Source organism: Myotis myotis, unplaced genomic scaffold (genome assembly GCF_014108235.1).
Source record: "Myotis myotis isolate mMyoMyo1 unplaced genomic scaffold, mMyoMyo1.p scaffold_m19_p_33, whole genome shotgun sequence".
Classification (NCBI taxonomy): Eukaryota; Metazoa; Chordata; class Mammalia; order Chiroptera; family Vespertilionidae; genus Myotis; species Myotis myotis.
The window spans coordinates 1,781,924-1,798,893 of record NW_023416339.1 but is presented as its reverse complement, the minus strand read 5'-3'; the positions used below and the strand labels follow the sequence as shown (position 1 = coordinate 1,798,893).

At 52.6% G+C, this 16,970-nt stretch overlaps 1 protein-coding gene across 1 annotated transcript; it reads right to left on the bottom strand.

Moving 5' to 3' along the window:
• On the bottom strand, positions 1-9,405 carry PALM3 (paralemmin 3). Its single transcript, XM_036302839.1, has 7 exons — positions 9,217-9,405; positions 6,717-6,765; positions 5,498-5,578; positions 4,778-4,917; positions 4,544-4,628; positions 2,200-2,245; positions 1-2,085 (listed from the first exon to the last, which is right to left on the bottom strand). Exons 1-7 carry the CDS (start codon positions 9,255-9,257, stop codon positions 236-238), a joined length of 2,292 nt encoding a protein of 763 aa, XP_036158732.1. The 5' UTR covers positions 9,258-9,405; the 3' UTR covers positions 1-235.
• Positions 9,406-16,970: the final 7,565 nt, after the last annotated feature.

The following is a 16,970-nucleotide window of genomic DNA, read 5'->3' as shown; positions in this document are numbered from 1 at the left end:
AATGCTTTAATATTTTATTTTCAAGTATAAAGGTTTAGCTGGAGAAGGGAGCCAGGGTCACAGGCAGTGGGCAAGGGGTCCAGAAGCCCAGGTGGCGGTGGAGGTGTGGGCCAGCAGGCTCCCAGATGCCATGGCCAGTCCCATATGCCCTGTCTGTGCCTGGGAACCCTCTGCTGGATGCCAAGAGGCCGAGGTAGCTGTGAGAAGAGCGAGGCGAGGGGTGGAGGGCATGGACTCACATCACCGCACAACACTGGCACGTCTTTTGCTTAGGGCCACTTGCCTCTTCACCCTCAGGCGGAGCAGAGGGCTCGGGCTGCTGGGCAGGTGCATAGGTGGGCACGGGGTGGGCACTGGGGTTGGCCTTCGGCTCCTCCACCGGAAGCAGTGGCTGGCACTCGGTGGGCTGCTCAGGAGCTGGGGTCTCTGCCAGGAGGGGTGTGGCATCCCCTGAGGGGTCCTGGCCCTCAGCAGGGGTTTGAGGCTTCACTGCTTCCTCCTCCAGCGGGCCTTCCTGCTTCTCCTGGGACTGCTGTGGTCCTTCCTCCTCCAGCCTTAGCTCTTCCTTGGCCCCCAGGGCAGCCCCTGCCTCACTCACCTCCTCTGCCTGACAGTCTTCTCCAATTCCAGGCTTTCTCTGCTCTTCTGGACTCACATCTTCCTTGACCTCTTGGCTCTTCTCTGCCTCCAGTGGCTCCTCACCTGCTGTTCTATCTGCCTCCAGTGACTCCTCACCTGCTGTTCTCTCTGCCTCCAAAGGCTCCTCACCTGCTGTTCTCTCTACTGTGAGTGATCCCTCACCCTCCGTCCTCTCTGTCGTCAATGGTTCTTCAGTCGCCTCTAGCTTTCCTTCCTCTCCCTTCTTCTCTGCAACCTGTGCTTCCTCAACGCCCTTCTCCTCCGCCCCGAGCGTCTCCTCACCTCGTTCCTTCTCAGGCCTCAGTGGCCCCTCAACTGCCTTGCTTTCTACTCCCAGTGGTTCCTCAACTTCCTTCTCTGCCTCCAGCTTTTCCTCACCTCCACGCTGTTCTGTTCCCAATGGCTCCTCACCTCTTTCCCTCTCTGCCCTCAAAGGTTCCTTCGTTTCCTCACTTTCTGCTGACAGTGCTTCCTCACTGCCTTCCCTCTCTGTCTCCGCCTTCCCCTCCCCTCCTCTCCTCTCTGGCTTCAAGGGCTCCTCCCTTCCTTTCTTCTCCGCCACCAGCGACACCTCTATTCCTTCCCACTCTGCCCCTGCCTTTTCCTCTGCCTTTTCCTCACTTCCTTGCTTCCATGTGCCCAGTGACTCCTCTGCCTGTCTCCTCTCCATGTCCCAGGTTTCCTCGCCTCCCAACCTCCCCACCCCCAGAGGACTCTCCTCTCCTCCCTCCTTCCCTAGTGCCCTCGGCCCTTCCAACCCTTCGACCAGCAGTTCCTCCCAGTCCTCGCTGAGGGTCACTCTCTCCACCCAAATAAAGGATCCCTCCTCTCCCCCAGAGCCCCGCTGCCTGAAGCCATCAGGGCTGCCCCTGGGGGGCCCTTCCCCTTTTCCAGACGCTGCTCCCTCTAGTCCCTCCTGGAGCCTCGGGGAGCTGGTCTGCGCCGTCTGTGGGCCCCTGCCGGCCTCCCCTGACGCCTCTGAGTCGCTGGCCTCTGTGCCTCCCACCCCTTCCCAGACCACCTCCATGACACCCCTGTCCTCCTTCACCCAGGACGGGAGCTCGGGACGGCTGGCTTCCAGCCTGTCCCCAATGGCCTCCAGCACCATCTCCTCTACCTTAGCCTCCAGCTCTGGGCCCGTGGCCCCCCTGGCACAGTCCTCTGTAGCCCTCAGCCCTTCCCATACCACCTGTACCACACCCCCTCCTTTGGCCTCACCCACGCCCCCATACACTGCTGTCACCCCCTGATTGTGCTCCTGCTCCAGAGGGGGGCTGGGTCTGGGGCAGGGGCCATTGGCTTCTGAGGAGTCCCCTGCTGCTCCAGGGACCTGCCTCAGGGCTGGCAGAACCCCAACAGCCTCATCTCTGGGCTCAGCCAGGGACTCCAAGGATGTGCCCACTGGTTCTGCTGGCAAAGAGGCTCTCTTGTTCAGATCAGTCTGACCTGGGGAAGTCAGGGGAAGGCAGAAGAGAGGGAAGGTGACAGGGTGAGATTCAGGTCACCCAGATGCAGGTCCCTCCTCTTGGGACCCCCAGACCTAGGGGCAAAAATACCCACCTTCAGTACCTGCCTCCACAGTGGGCTGGGAGAGTGGACGAGGACCCTGCAGGAATAACAGAGACAAGGTCAGGCCAGCCCATGTCTTCACTTCTGGCCTTCTGCATGCCAGTACCCCTCCCCTGCTCAAACACCCTCAATGGCTCCCCATTACCTTCAGTACCAAACCGTCTACTGCATCTCAGCCTTCCTCATCCATCTTATTGCCCTCTGCTCCAGTGCCTTGTGCACAGTAGGTGCTTAATACTGTGTCATGCAGCTAGTATTCTATATCGGGCATCTACTGTATTGACAGCTACTGAGATTGCCATAAGGGACACGTAAGCCTTTTGCTATTAGAACATACATTCCAAACACGTTTGGAGGGCAGCCCACTGTGCTGGGACCCTGGAGGGCTGAGTCCCTCCCTGAATCTGCCCCTCACTTGCTACGTAACCTTGGAAGAGACGCTGTCACCTCTGGGCCTCTGTTTTCCTGTCCGTAAAATAAGGCACTTGAGCAAGAGATGATGGGCACTTTGATGACCTTTCCTCTGGTTTCCAAGGCACCTGAGGGAGCCAGTCATCTTCCAGAGGCTTTGGCTGCTGGCGACAAATTTCCAGCTGCCCACATGGCCCTGCCCCAGCATGCTGTTCCTTCATTGTGTGGCCCGGAGCAGTCTGGCTTGCCAGTGATGTCACTGTTGGCGAGACAGTGACTTCAAGAGGCAAAAATAATACATTCCAGCCTGGCCAGCGCAGCTCAGTGGTTGAGCATCGACCTATGAACCAGAAGGTCACGGTTCGATTCCTGGTCAGGGCACATGCCTGGATTGCAGGCTGAATCCCCAGTGGACGCATGCATAAGGCAGCTAATCAATGATTCTCTCCCATCTTTGATGTTTCTATCTCTATTTCCCTCTCCCTTCCTCTCTGAAATCAATAAAAATACATTCCCATGGGAGTAGGCAGGTCATAAATACAAATAAATAAACATACAATGCCAGGGAGTGAGGACTTTGGCAGGAAAAAGAAAAGCAGGATGAGAGGTTAAGGAGTCCCTGGGAGGTGATGGGGTGCCTCCTTTACTGTAGGTATAAGATGCAGGAGGGCTTCTGGGAAGACATGACATTAAACAGAAACTTGAAAGATGAGAAGAGCTAGCCTTGAGTCAAGAGGTGGGGAAGGGCATTCCAGGCAGAGGGAACAGCAAAGGCCCTGATGCTGCAATAAGCTAGGCAAGTTCAAGGAACAGAAAAGAGGGTCAGTATGGCTGGAATGGAGTGACGAAGGAAGAGAGAGGAAGATGGGCTCAGGAGGGGAGCTGGGGACAGCCATACAGAAAGCCTGGGCCAAGCTCCGTGGATCTCCTCACAGTTCTCTGATCCTAATCTCTTTCCAGCCTCCATGCCTTTACAGCGTCTGTCCTCTGCCTGGAATTCCCTTCCCCTCCTGTCTGGCCCTCACCCAGATTCAGCATAAATGTCATTGCCTCCAGGAAGCCTTCCCTGAATCCTCAACCTCACTAAGGTGCTTCCTCTGAGCTCCCTCGTGCCAGGGCTCCCTACTCACAGACTCTTTGCACCCCATCTCCTCATCTGGACTGTGAGCTCCCTTGAGCGAGGAAGCATGCCTTGTGCATCTCTGGCAAGGAAGTTCTGGCTTATATATAAACACACACACACAAACCAAAAAAAAAAACAACAACAAAACCTAACAAGTGCTTCCCATGCTGATTAACAGATCTTCTCCTCTGTCTTATGACAGGCACTTGGGAGCTAAGGGAAGACATCAGGGAGAGGTGGAGACTATAGAAAACCCACACCTCACAGTGACCCGGCACTAATGTGGCAGGATCTTTGGACTTCAGGGTAACCCAGACCGCCAGATTTTACTGTAAAGTATCCTGGCTTTCAAAATTCTGTGTAGAGCATGTGGATTCTATCTTAATAAAGGCATTACCAAGATGAAAACAAACAAAAAAAACCCCCCAAACCTGTGTAGATGCCTCAAATTCTAAGCGCATCTCATGGTGACCTGTTCCCACCTTTGAGACTGGATTCCATGAGCACTCCTCCACATTTTCTGCCTCCTTCCTCATTCGGACCAGAAGACAAACTATATATCAAAACATTCTGTGGTGCCTGTTCACAGTGTTAAGCTGAGATATTGTGGACCCTCCCTCATACCTCTTCCGGTGTGTGCTGATATTCTCTTTTCAGAGACAGGGAAACTGAGGCTTGGATAGGAAAATGGCTTGTCCAAGAACAAAGAAGTAGAGGACCCAGCATCTAAACTGTACCTGCAACGGTTTTGCTTGGGGCCCTGTGGCCACACCCCCTCCCCAACCATTTGCTCTTCCTCACCTGTCGGCGCCAGATGGGCCTGCCAGAGGGCTTGTGCTGGGCACCTGTGGACGCACTTTGCAACAGCTGCAGCTGAGATTGGAGTCTGGAAGAAAGGGGGCTGCTGGGAGGCGAGTCCCCAGGTTCAATGGATCCCTCTCACCCCCAGTCTCAATTTGCCACCTCCTGGGAGTGGACCCAGGGTCCTGGCCTAGCCAGTCTGGGGCCAAGGCGGCAGGCAGGGATCCCACTCACGTGAACAAGCTGTCTTCCAGGTTCCGGATGCGGTCCTGCGCTTGGCCCTCGGGGGTCTGGGGGTCCTGCAAGGTGGCTTCCTCCGGTCCCTCGGGTCCCTCGGCCCCGTCCATTAGCCACCGCTCCCGAAGAGACTTCCTCTGGGCATGGAAAAGGGCTCCAGCTGGCCATATGGACTTCCCTGCCCTGTGCAGGGTCCTCCCCCCCCCCCCGGCACCCCTCCCCCCCAGGCTGGGCAGATTTCTCATAGCCCCACAATGACTCAGATGGGACAGACATTTCTCCTCAGACTGGATACATGCCCTCATTGCCGCCTCAACACTACTAGTGGGTGAGACACTCCGTTACCAGCCCATCGCTTCTCCAGGCTGCAAAAAGCACCCATCATCCTCCCGAACCCTTCCAGAATAGGACAAACTTCCCCAACGGTGAAATCAGTCTCTTCTGGCCCCTCCCTACCGCAAAGTTGGACAAGCACTTTCACTGTCCCCATTCTCTTCCCGAAGATGGCACGAGTGTCCCCTTCACCACCATCACCTATCCTCACACATAGGGAAAGACAGCCGCCCCCAAAGCTGGAACCAGTTCCCCCTACTGCACCCCCAAAATTAGACAGAGGCTCCTATGGTCCCGAGAACCGACTCTCACAGGTACCCCCACACACACACACACGCTTCCTGGCCGAGGCTGGGCAGGCGTCCCCCCTCGCCACCCACCAACCTTGAGCCGCTCCACGCGGAGTTTCTCCTCCTCCAGCTCCCCGCGCGCCGCACGGATCTCTTCCTGCAGCCGCCGCTTCTCCTGCGCACAGGGGATGGAGCTGCCCGCCGGCCGGGTGGGACCACCTCCGCCCCTTTGGCCCTCCCTCCTCCGCGGGACTCGCGGGGGCTCCCGGGGCGGCAGGGCGGCGGGGCACACGCGGGCCGGGGCGGGGAGGGGGCTGCGGAGGCGCTGACTCAGCAGCGGGAGGGCGGGGCGGGGGCGGGGCCGCCGCGCCCGGATTCTGCGGAAGCCCCGCCCCCCAGGATGGGGGTCTGTGATGGGGGCGGGGCGAACCTTGGAATGGAAACCTAGAGGGGAGACAGAGCTCTGGGGTTCCGGGATATGGAATTAAGAGAGGCGGGGTTCAGGGGTGGGGATCCAGATAAGGGGATCAAAGGAAGGGGGCTAATGAGATGAGGGTCCGGAGGAGTCGTGACGAGACAGAGGAACTGGGGAGCGGAGGGGCCTGAGGATCTAGGTGGGGCACCCCAAGCAGGGCAAAAGCTGCTTCCCCACTTCACCGCTCTAGTCCAACTTCCCGGGGTGGGAGGGAGGCATAGTCATGGGGGTTCAGCGAGACTGGGCTGTGGAGACGGTGTCCAGAGAGATGGAGGTGCAGAAGAGGGGGACAGAGAGATGGGAAAGAAATGAACATTTAGATATGGGGGTGCAGAGAGATGAGGATCCAGAGATGAGGGATGAGAGAGATGGCGGTTAGTGAGGTGCAGGTCTGAGAGATGAGGTACAGACATGGGGGTCAGAATGATGGGGGCTCAGAGAGCTGGGGTCCAGAGATATGAAAATTTCCATATGGGGGTTCAGAGATGAAAATCCAGAAATGAGGTATCAGAGAGATGAGGGTCTGAGAAATGGGGTTTACACATGGGATGTTTGGGAGATCGGGGTTCAAAAATGGAGCATCAGGTGATGCAGATTCTGGAAGTGCAGGGTTGTAGCCTCACCAATTTGAGGGTGTTGGTGACCAGACAGGGGAACTAGGGAGTGGAGGCCTGGGGATTTAGATGGGGCGTCCCAGGCAGGGCTGGAGCAGAGGGTGCTGCTCCCCAACTTCACAGTGCTAGGCCAGCTCCCCGGGATAGAAGGGAGGCAAGAAAGAAGCCTAAGACTGGAGTTATCCAGGGCGCTGGGCCAGGCTCACCCGGAGGGCGACACTTACCGCGATGACCTCTAGTCGCTGCCGGTAGAGGGAGCTCTCGGCCATGGGTCTGTGGGGAGAGGGCAGGGGCTTCGGAGGGGGTCTCCCAGGGCCCCACCATCAGCAAGCTGACCTCTTGAATGACCCTCTCTAAGCCAAGATCCCTGCGCTGCTTGGAAAACAACTAGAGCCCAGCATTTCCTCTCTTTCCCCTTTGCACGTGGGAGGAGTTGGGGCAAAGGATAGGTAGGAGTCCTGTGAGGAGGCAGGAGCAGAGACCATGACAGGTTGAGCTAAAGCCTTTCCTCACCTCTCGGAGCCTCAGTTTCCTCATCTGTAAAATGGGCCTGGATAGCTTGACCCTGACCTTGCAGAGAGATGCCCTAACAAGGAAGTATCCATGCGGGGGAAAATGTAGTACTCCAAAAACAGTAGCATAGTTTATTATTCATAATACCTTTAATAATTCCCATGATTGATAACACTTATGATGAATTATAATAACCATTTCCAGTCCATCCTACAGAAATTCTCGAATCCCTCCAGACCTCCAACATGCTGTGTCTCTTTCAGATTCCATACCCTCTCTGGACTTTGGCTCCTACCCAGGATCCCTTAAGCTCTGGGGGAGACGGCGGGGGGAGGGAGTCTGGGGAGAGAAGTGTCCATCCCACCACTGTGGACACTCACCATTGCCATGGTAACTCCAGAGCTGCCTTCTCCACCTGCCAACCCCCACCCCCAGGGGGCAAGGGTCAGCAAGTCATGCTGCTTAGCCCTGGACTCTGAGCTGAAAGGAGGGGAGGAGGATTTGCTATTTAAGGTTTAACCTGAGATACTGTCATCGTTGTCCTCCTTGCAGGATCCTGATTCACAGCCTCCCGGACCGCCCCTGGCCCCATCTGGAAACTGGGAACTGACTGTGGTCCTGCAGGGCACTTAGGAGACAGTCTTCGCTGTACCCACCTATCATCATGGACATACATTGAGCGCTAACTATGTGCAGGTGCTTCACAGGCCAGCATCTAGAAGGCTACATCTGCCTGTTGTTCTCTACACTTAGCCCAGGGCACACACAGGGCAAGCCCTCCAACATTTATTAATTTGAGCGCTAGCACTGTTGGGTGAGTGTTAGCCTCATTGCCCAAACTCAAGCAGGGCCTTCCAGATCTTCTCTGGTCACACCATGCAGCTATAATCTCGGCACATATTTAGCACTTACTATATATAGTGCTCTAAGTGCTCTGTGGGGCTTCCAATCGGCTACCACAGCCACCTCCCCCTCCCGCTCTCTGCCCTGATCTTGAGACACTGTAGTCGACTCTGCTGAGGTGATATTCCAACTGAGAATAAAATCACCCAACCATTACCCAGTGCCTACCATGTGCCAGGTGCTGTGAAATGCTTTGCCTATATAATTCATTGGGCCTTTCCGAAGATCCTAGGAGGTAAGTAGGATTCTTGTCCCCATTTTATGGATGGGGAAACTGAGGCTCTAAGAAGTGGCAAAAAGACTTGCCCAAGGTCACTCACTGAGTCAGGATTGGAACTGGAAGCTCTCAGGCCCCTAACTAGGAACCCTGGGGGAGAGAGGAGGGTCCAGGCACCCTGTCTTGGCAGGCAGGAGACCAGAGATCAGCCTGGGGGTCTGTGATTTCAGTTGGGGCAGGGGGTTGAAGTCATGGTTTGCAGGAAGGCCAGACCCTCTGCTAAATAGGTTTGCCCCTGAGGGAGGGCTGAAGTCCCCCCTCTGCTGTCCCACCCCCAAGATGTAATCTCCTGGCCTCTTCCTTGCTGGGGGGGATCAGGTTCCCGTTGCTAGGCAACCAGGTTTGTAGTTGGTGAATAATGCAATGGGAGACCCAAAAGAGTGAGGAAACCAAATTGGGGTCCCGGGGGGAGCCCATTTTCCAGAATTTTTTACAAACCTCTGAAGCCCCTTCACCCTCCTCCTTTAAAAGGCCCTCACACTTCTAATATTAACATACTGTGTACATGCATTTGATATTGTTTATCTCTAACTCTACAAGAACAGCGTTCATAGCTATGGCCTGTTGCCACCAGGAATAGTTGGTAGCCATTTCATTAAGCAGGTGATCATTCCAATTTTGCCATCATCTTTCCCAGTTTAGGAACTAGTAACTTTTTCTGTTGGATTTCAAACATTTCCTCCCACCATAGTCGCTGAGGGGTGTTCCTAGAGGCAAAAGGGAGCACTGAGGAGCCCTGTCATTCCCACCCCACCCCCACCCCAGTCGTAGCCCCACCCCCAGGCTGGACTTTGGGCTTGAAGCCTCGGAGCAGAAAATCCCCCAAAACGGGGGTGGAGGTTCACTTCTCCCACCCAGCTCTCTGGGGAGGGGGTCATCGGAGAGCCTTCGAGGTTGGCTGCTGGCCTCCCTCCACTTCCCCTGGCTGTAGGAGAGGCCATCTGGGGCTCTCACCCCAGGGGAAAGGTCAGCGTCCCCAGTGAGCCCCTCCCAGGCCCTGCCCACCTGCCCCCCTGACCCTGGACACTTACATGGGTGTGGCCGGAGACCACACCTGGCTCTGCAGGGCCATCTCTGCCCAGAAGCCCACGTTCTGGTCTCAGATGTCCAAGATCAGGACTCACTACCTGCTTGCCTGCCTGAAGGTGCCCTGGATGGAGGCTGTGACTTGGCTGGCAGGAGTGGGGGGGCTGCGGTCAGGCACCGGGAGAGCTGGTCCAGCTGGTTTGGGCTGGGAGGCGGGAGGTGCATGGGGCGAGGGGGGCTGGGGGCTGGCGGGCAGTTCTGGGGAGGTACTATCAGCTGTCCTGATAAATTATTTACCAGCTACTGGCCTCCTTGCTGCACTGGGCTGCCTCCCGGCAAACATGCTCTCACATGCCTGGTGGGGCATGTGGGCCAGAGTGGGGAGTTGCAGACCCTCCTTGGAGAATGGTGCCCCCACTTGGCGTGCCAGACGACTCAACTCCAGTCTGCCCACTATGGGTCCCTCCCATGTGAGCATCATTGCACACCATCCATGCTGGCTATTCTTGCACGCTACGTACTGCCCTCCCTTCTTGGACCCTGGCTCTGGGGTGGGGAGGGAGGGACTAATCCAGCTAGAGGATTCTGAGGTCTGTGGGAATCGGGAAACCTGGGCTCTGGGTAACGCTAGGCAACTCGCCTCAGGTTTCTAGGCCTCAGTTTCCCCTTTTGTGAAATGTGAGAATTAGATTAAGTGGCCTCGAGGGCACTGGACCCTTAGATGCTGTAACAATTAGGGGTGGGTTCGTGATGAGGAAAGGACGTTCCAGCGAACTTTCCACCTAAATCTTGAGGGTCTCTATTTGGCACCCCCATGCCATTCTTAAAGTGCCAGCAGCCCCTTTCTACTCTCCTGGCTGGTCTCCCATAGTCTCCAGCGCTTCCCCTAATTGCAGAGCCTTGGTCACACTGTGCAAGTCCAAGACATGAGCCTCAAGGAGAAAGGCCCTTGCCTGACCTCCCTGCTCTGGAGCGCACACTTCAGCGAAGACCCTCCCATGGGGCAAAGAGAAGGTGCCCCGCATCCTCACCTCCCTCTCCTGGTTCCTGTTCGGGGTACTTGGGCCGTCCAAACTCCTTGCCCCAGTGTTGTTCTTCTTTTTAAATAAGAAGGAAGGGTTTTTTTTAAAATATATTTTTTATTGATTTCAAAGAGGAAGGGAGAGAGAGAGAGAGAAAAAAAAACAACAGTGATGAGAGGGAATCATTGATCAGCTGCCTCTGCCTCCTGCACAGGATCCCCGACTGGGGATTGAGCCCGCAACCGAGGCATGTGGCCCAATGGGTATTGAACCCACGACCTTCCGGTTCACAGGTAGATGCTCAACCACTGAGCCATGCTGGCTGGACTTTTTGGTTTTTGGTGTGTTTTTTAAATCCTCACCTGAGGATATTCTTTTTCTTTTTTAAAGAAAATATATCTTTATTGATTTTAGAGAGGAAGAGAGAGAGAAACATCAATGATGAGAGAATCATTGATCGGCTGCCTCCTGCATGCCCCCTACTGGGGATTGAGCCCGCAACCCGGGCATGTGCCCTTGACCGGAATCGACCCCAGGACCCTTCAATTCGCAGGCCGACGCTCTATCCACTGAGCCAAACCAATTAGGCGAGGATACTCTTTTCTTCATTTTTAGAGAGAGAGGAAGTGAGAGGAAGAGAAACAGCGATCGGTTGCCTCCCATATGCGCTCCAGTCGGGGCTTGAACCCACACCTAGGTATGTTCCCTGACTGGGAACCAAATCCAAAACCTTTGGTGTATGGGACAACACTGAGCCACCCAGCCAGGGCTGCCGCAGTGGTCGTGAGCTCACTGAGAAAGCTTTCCGTTTCCCGAAGGCGGACCACGCAGCCAGGGTGGCCTCACCCTGCCACTTCACTGTACCCTGACCTCAGAAGTGGCCAAGAACAGCTGTGGGGATAAGCGTGAGGAAAGAGCTTGGGCATGTAGGTCAGGGTCCCAAGGCACATGCACAAGATTCCTTGCTACGCAGGGCAGAGTTGGAGGTGGGAAGCAAAGGGGGCCAGACTGAGGACTGGGGTTTCCCTGTACCCCATATTCTAGTACAAAACTCCTAGGGATTCAAAATATCCATTAAAGTGGGGGGGGGGAGGGCAATGGGGGGATAAGGACACATATATAATACCTTAATCAATAAAAAAAATTTTAAAAAAAGAAAAGAAATAGATTCCTAATCTGTTAAAGGCAAAGAAGGGATATTTTCAGTTACTTCAATATTGTCAGTGCTTTATTTTTATCTGAAAATTTAAAAGTATGATTTTGTATTGTATACAACCATTTCAAAGAGTAAAAAATAATTACCATGCATTCCTTATCCAAAAGAGACTTAGGGAATAGTTTTATTAAGAGTTATTTGTAGATGCCCTGACTGGTTTGGCTCAGTGGATAGAGCGTCGGCCTGCAGACCAAGGGTCCCAGGTTCAATTCCGGTCAAGGGCATGTACTTTGGTTGCGGGCACATCCCCAGTAGGGAGTGTGCAGGAGGCAGCTGATCGATGTTTCTCTCTCATCGATGTTTCTAACTCTATCTCTCTCCCTTCCTCTCTGTAAAAAATCAATAAAATATATATATTTTTAAAAAAAGTTATTTGTAGATTATCATAATGAATAACTCATTTTTAAAAATGTCCGTTAAACCTGGCCTTCTAGGTCATTCTAAAAGTATATTTGCCATGATATGAAGAGAGAACATATTTTTAAAATTGGTTTTTAATTGTGGTAAAATACACATAAAATTTCTCATTAGTGACATTTAGTCCATTCACAATATTGTGTAGCTTTACCACTATCTAAATTCCAGGGCTTTTTCATCACCCCAGAGGAAATCCTGCCCCCTGAGCAGCACTCCCCATTCTCTCTCCCCAGCCTCTGGCAACCACCAATCTGCTTTCTGTTTCTACGGATTTGCCTGTCCTGGAAATTTTATATCAGTGGAATCATATAACATGTGGCCTTTTGCGTCCGGCTTCTTTCACTCAGCACAATGTTGTAGTATAAATAAGTGCTTTATTCCTTTTTATGGCTGAATAATATTCCACTGTATGGATGGACCACATTTTATTTATCAATTCAGTGTTAATGGAGATATGGGTTGTTCTCACCTTTCAGAGGCAAGAATATATTTCATTTAAGTGCTTGTAGTTTGATTTTATAAATGTAATAACAACAATAATAATCATCTAAAAGGAGCCACTTTAAAATGGAGCCAGAGCTGCCACCCTAAAGGAACTGCCTTTCATGTCTTTCCTCCTCAAACCTTTGGAATGTTAAAACAGAGCAAAAGCCTTGGCTGATTTGGTTCAGCAGATTGAGCAGCGGTTTCTCAACCTGTGGGTCGCGACCCTTTGGGGGTCGAACGACCCTTTCACAGGGGTCGCCTAAGACCATCGGAAAACACATATATTATTACATATTGTTTTTGTGATTAATCACTATGCTTTAATTGTGTTCAATTTGTAACAATGAAAATACATCCTGCATATCAGATATTTACATTACGATTCATAACAGTAGCAAAATTACAGTTATGAAGTAGCAACGAAAATAATTTTATGGTTGGGGGTCACCACAACATGAGGAACTGTATTAAAGGGTCGCGGCATTAGGGAGGTTGAGAACCACAGGGATAGAGTGTCAGCCTGTGGTCTGAAGGGTCCCAGGTTTGATTTTGGTCAAGGGCACATGCCTGGGTTGCGGCTCAATCCCCAGTAGGGGGAGAGCAGAAGGCAGCCGATCAATGATTCTCTCTCATCATTGATGTTTCTGTCTCTAGCTCTCCCTTCCTCTCTGAAATCAATAAAGATATATTAAAAGAAAAAAACCAACAGGACAAAATAACCTTCAGACAGGGCCTAAAGCAACATTGTGCCTCAAGGAACTGTTTGCAAAGATAACAAGAAAGCAGATATATGACTACTGAACAAATGACTACAGGACTGAAAATTTAAAACATAGTTTGGAGCCCTAACCGGTTTGGCTCAGTGGACAGAGCGTCGGCCTGTGGACTGAAAGGTCCCAGGTTCGATTCCGGTCAAGGGCATGTACCTTGGTTGTGGACACATCCCCAGTAGGAGGTGTGCAGGAGGCAGCTGATTGATGTGTCTCTCTCATCGATGTTTCTAACTCTCTATCCCTCTCCCTTCCTCTCTGTAAAAAATCAATAAAATATATTAAAAAAACAAACAAAAAAACACAGTTTGGAATTAGTATCACTATGTCAGCTCATCTGCACCAATAGAAATGCATTCCTTTTGTTGCTAGAATTGTTCACCTTCCCTTTCTCATAAATTTCCCTTGCCTTTGTCTCCTAATCAGAACACTGGTTGGGTTTCTGTCTGAATCAGTGCTTCCCAAATACCTATTCTTTTGGATCTCAAATAAATGCTTGTTGCCTCTCACTTTGGCCTTTATTTCCAGGTTAACAATGTTATAATTTAGATGTATAGTATATAGGCTTTCCTTTGTACTCTTGTCCTGGATTCCACATTGAGGCAAGACTGTTTATAATTGTGTCTGTCTCTGAATTTCAAACTCAACGGCGAATGTGCAAGTCTGCTTTATTTCCTTATTCCCAACATTGATGTAGGTCTAGTAAGTATCATGCAATAATAATTCTTAAGCAACTGCTGTGTGTTAAGCACTGTTCTAGGCATGGGGTGTTGGGTATAGAGGTGAGCAAGACAAACCAAAAAGTAACATGGCTCACCTTCTATTGGGGGGAGATAGATAATATACAATCTATATATATAAAAGCGTAAGTGACCGAATGACTGAACGACTGAATGACTGGTCAGCTGGTCGCTATAATGCGCACTGACCACCAGGGGGTAGATGCTTAAAGCAGTAGCTGCCCCATCATGGTCAGTGCGCTCCCACTGCCAACCTCCTGCAGCCCCTCCCCCCGGCCAACCTCCCACTGCCCTGATCGGCCAATCACCAGCCAGGCCGAGGGACCCCACCCATGCACAAATTTGTGCACTGGGCCTCTAGTTAAAAAATAAATACAGTGGGGCCTTGACTTACGAGTTTAATTCGTTCCACGACGGAGCTCATAACTCAAATTACTCGTATTTCAAATCATAAAGTGAAGGAGACACGTGATGCTGGGCTGCTGTTGTGGCGCTCACTGTGACGTTCGCTGCGCCAACTAGCGGTGGGGTATCTGAAGCTGGCTCGTAACCCGAATTTTAGCTCGAAACTCAAAGCAAAAAATCGGCCGAGAGACGGCTCGTATCTCAAAAAACTCGTTAGTCGGGACACTCGTAAGTCAATGCCCCACTGTAAAGGCAATTGCTGATAACTGCAATACAGGGTGAGTTACAGAAAACAACAGGGTAGAGTTATGGAGAAGGGCTGTTTATGATATAGGCTAGATAACCAGGGACCACTTGTCTGAAGAAGGGGCATTTGAGCCCAGGCTTAAATAGTAGAAGCCAACCATGTAATGAGTCATTCCAGGAAGAAGGAAAGGCAAGTGTAAAGGCCCTGAGGTGGCAATACAGGGAAGCACAAGGCCAGAACAAATGCATGATCAAGGTAGAGAATGTTATAAGACCTGAGAAGTGGGCAGAGCCTTTGGCCTGGGGTAGGGAGCTTGAATTTTTCTTCTAAGTTTGGTGGAGAGCCACTGGAGGAAGGTGAAGTGGCTGGGATGAGAGTGAAGTGGACAAATGCAGAATGTTTTGAAGGCAGAGCCAACAGATCCAACAGCAATCCAATCCAGATGAATTGAAGGGGGAAGGGTGGCTGAGGGAAAGAGAGAAATTGAGGCCGACACCTAGGTTTGGGGCATGAGAATCGGAATGGGTGCGTTGCCATGCATAGGGAGGAGTAGAGTTAGAAGAAACCAAGAGTTCAGTTTGAAAGTGTTCAGTTTGACATGTCTATTAGACTGGAAACTGTTGGCTGTAAATCCCAAACCCTGGGGAAACGTCAAAGCTAGAGTTGTAAACTTGGGATACAACAGCAGAGAGATGGTGTTTAAAGCATGAGATTGGGATTTGTGAGGGTCCCGGTGCTAGCAGGAAAGAGATTGTGCGCTCAAACTGAGTAATGGATGAGAAATTAATAGAGTCGGTTTACAGAGGTGCAGGGAGACAATCAAAGCATTGTTCACACCCTGGGTTAGAAGCCAGGAGCTCATACCACGCCTTGGCCTTGGAGAGAGGGGGAAAGGGAGAAGAGAGAGAAAAAGAGAGAGAGAGAGAGAGAGAGAGAGAGATATCAAGCTGTGCAGAGCTGCTACCTACAGTGGAGGGACACAGCCAACGTTGTCCATCTGAGGGCACATGGAATTAACATGCTGACCTCACTCTCCTCTCCCCATTAGCCAACCCCAATGGCAGCCGGAGGGGAAAGAACCTGTGGCTGTAGGTGAACAGAAGTCTGAAAAGGGGTGCTCTGGAGGTAGGAGGAAAACCAGGAGAGGTGGTGTTCCTGGAGATCAAGGAGCTAGAGAGGAAGTCAGAGGGGAGCCAGTGGCTGGGTCTGACAAGTGAATATCATCAGCGTCCTTGGATGGAGAAAGCTCAGTGGGATGGGGGACCAAGAGCAGAATTAGCATGGCAGGAGGAGGGCCAGAGGTGATACAACCGAGAGGCCGCTATAGAGACAACTCTTCCCGGAAGCACAGCTTTATTTTTATTTATTTTTTCAGAAGCACAGCTTTAATCCTCATCACCTCTCAGGAAAGCTGAGCCTTGGAGAAGGCGGGTACCTTGCTCAGGTTATGAGTGAGATGGAACCCAGGTGAGCCCAATTCCAATTAGGCCAACGGGGTCAGAGGGAAGAAGGAGGTCAGATGGTCAGAGGGAGGAGAGCAGTAGTTTGAGATTGCAACCCAGGTTGCAATGAGAGAGTGGAAAGAGAGGGGAGTGGCCAAGGAAGGCAGAGTTGGGGGAAGGAATGATCAGAGTTGGACAGATTATTGGGAGTTTCTGAGGCTGGGTAGCCCTACCACTTTCTCTAGGTAATTATAGCTTTCTTCCTGGTCACCCTAGAATGGTCAGGGCAGGAGGGAGGATTTGGAGAGAGCCTGGGGAAAAGAATAGACAATGTCCCTGGAAGTAGATCTCCCAGGGGGAGGGCCAGGATCTGGCCCTAGCTTCAGGGAGTTGCTACCTCCTGCAAGCCTGGATCCCTCTCTGGACCTCCCCAGCTGCCTGAGCCCAAGATGACTGCCTTTCAAACGCAGTCACTCTGCTGAACCACGGGCGCACTGGGCCTGTCCCTCCTTCCTCCCTCGGTCTGGGAATGCAGCTGGCCAAGGACGCTTTGAGGACTTTTCCGGGAGAAGGTGAAGGGAAGAAGCCTCTTAGCTCCGCGCGAGTGGCCACCGCTGGGAGCCTAGCTGAGCCCAGGAACTTGTCGCCCATGCTCCTGGCGCCCCCTCCAGCCTGAGCTGTGCGCCGCAGGGGTGGAACGTGATGGACAGCCCGGAGGCCAGGGGCGTCGCTGCTCTCTGGCACGGGCTGGGCGGGGGCTGGCAAGGCCCCAGAACGATGTCTTCCGGGGATACCCCTACCAGAGGGCCAGTGGCTCAGAGGCCCAGCTCGGCGTATGGCTGGGGCCACGCCTCCAGGGACATGGGGATGAAAAGGTGCCAGGGTGGCGCCCAGTGTGTGAAACGGCACCCAAACTGCCCCCTTCCCCCAGGTAGTGGATGGAGTCTAGGGAAGTCCAGTGCCCTGAGCTGACCCGAAACGCGTCTTTGGACAAAACCCGGTGCCCCGCCGAGG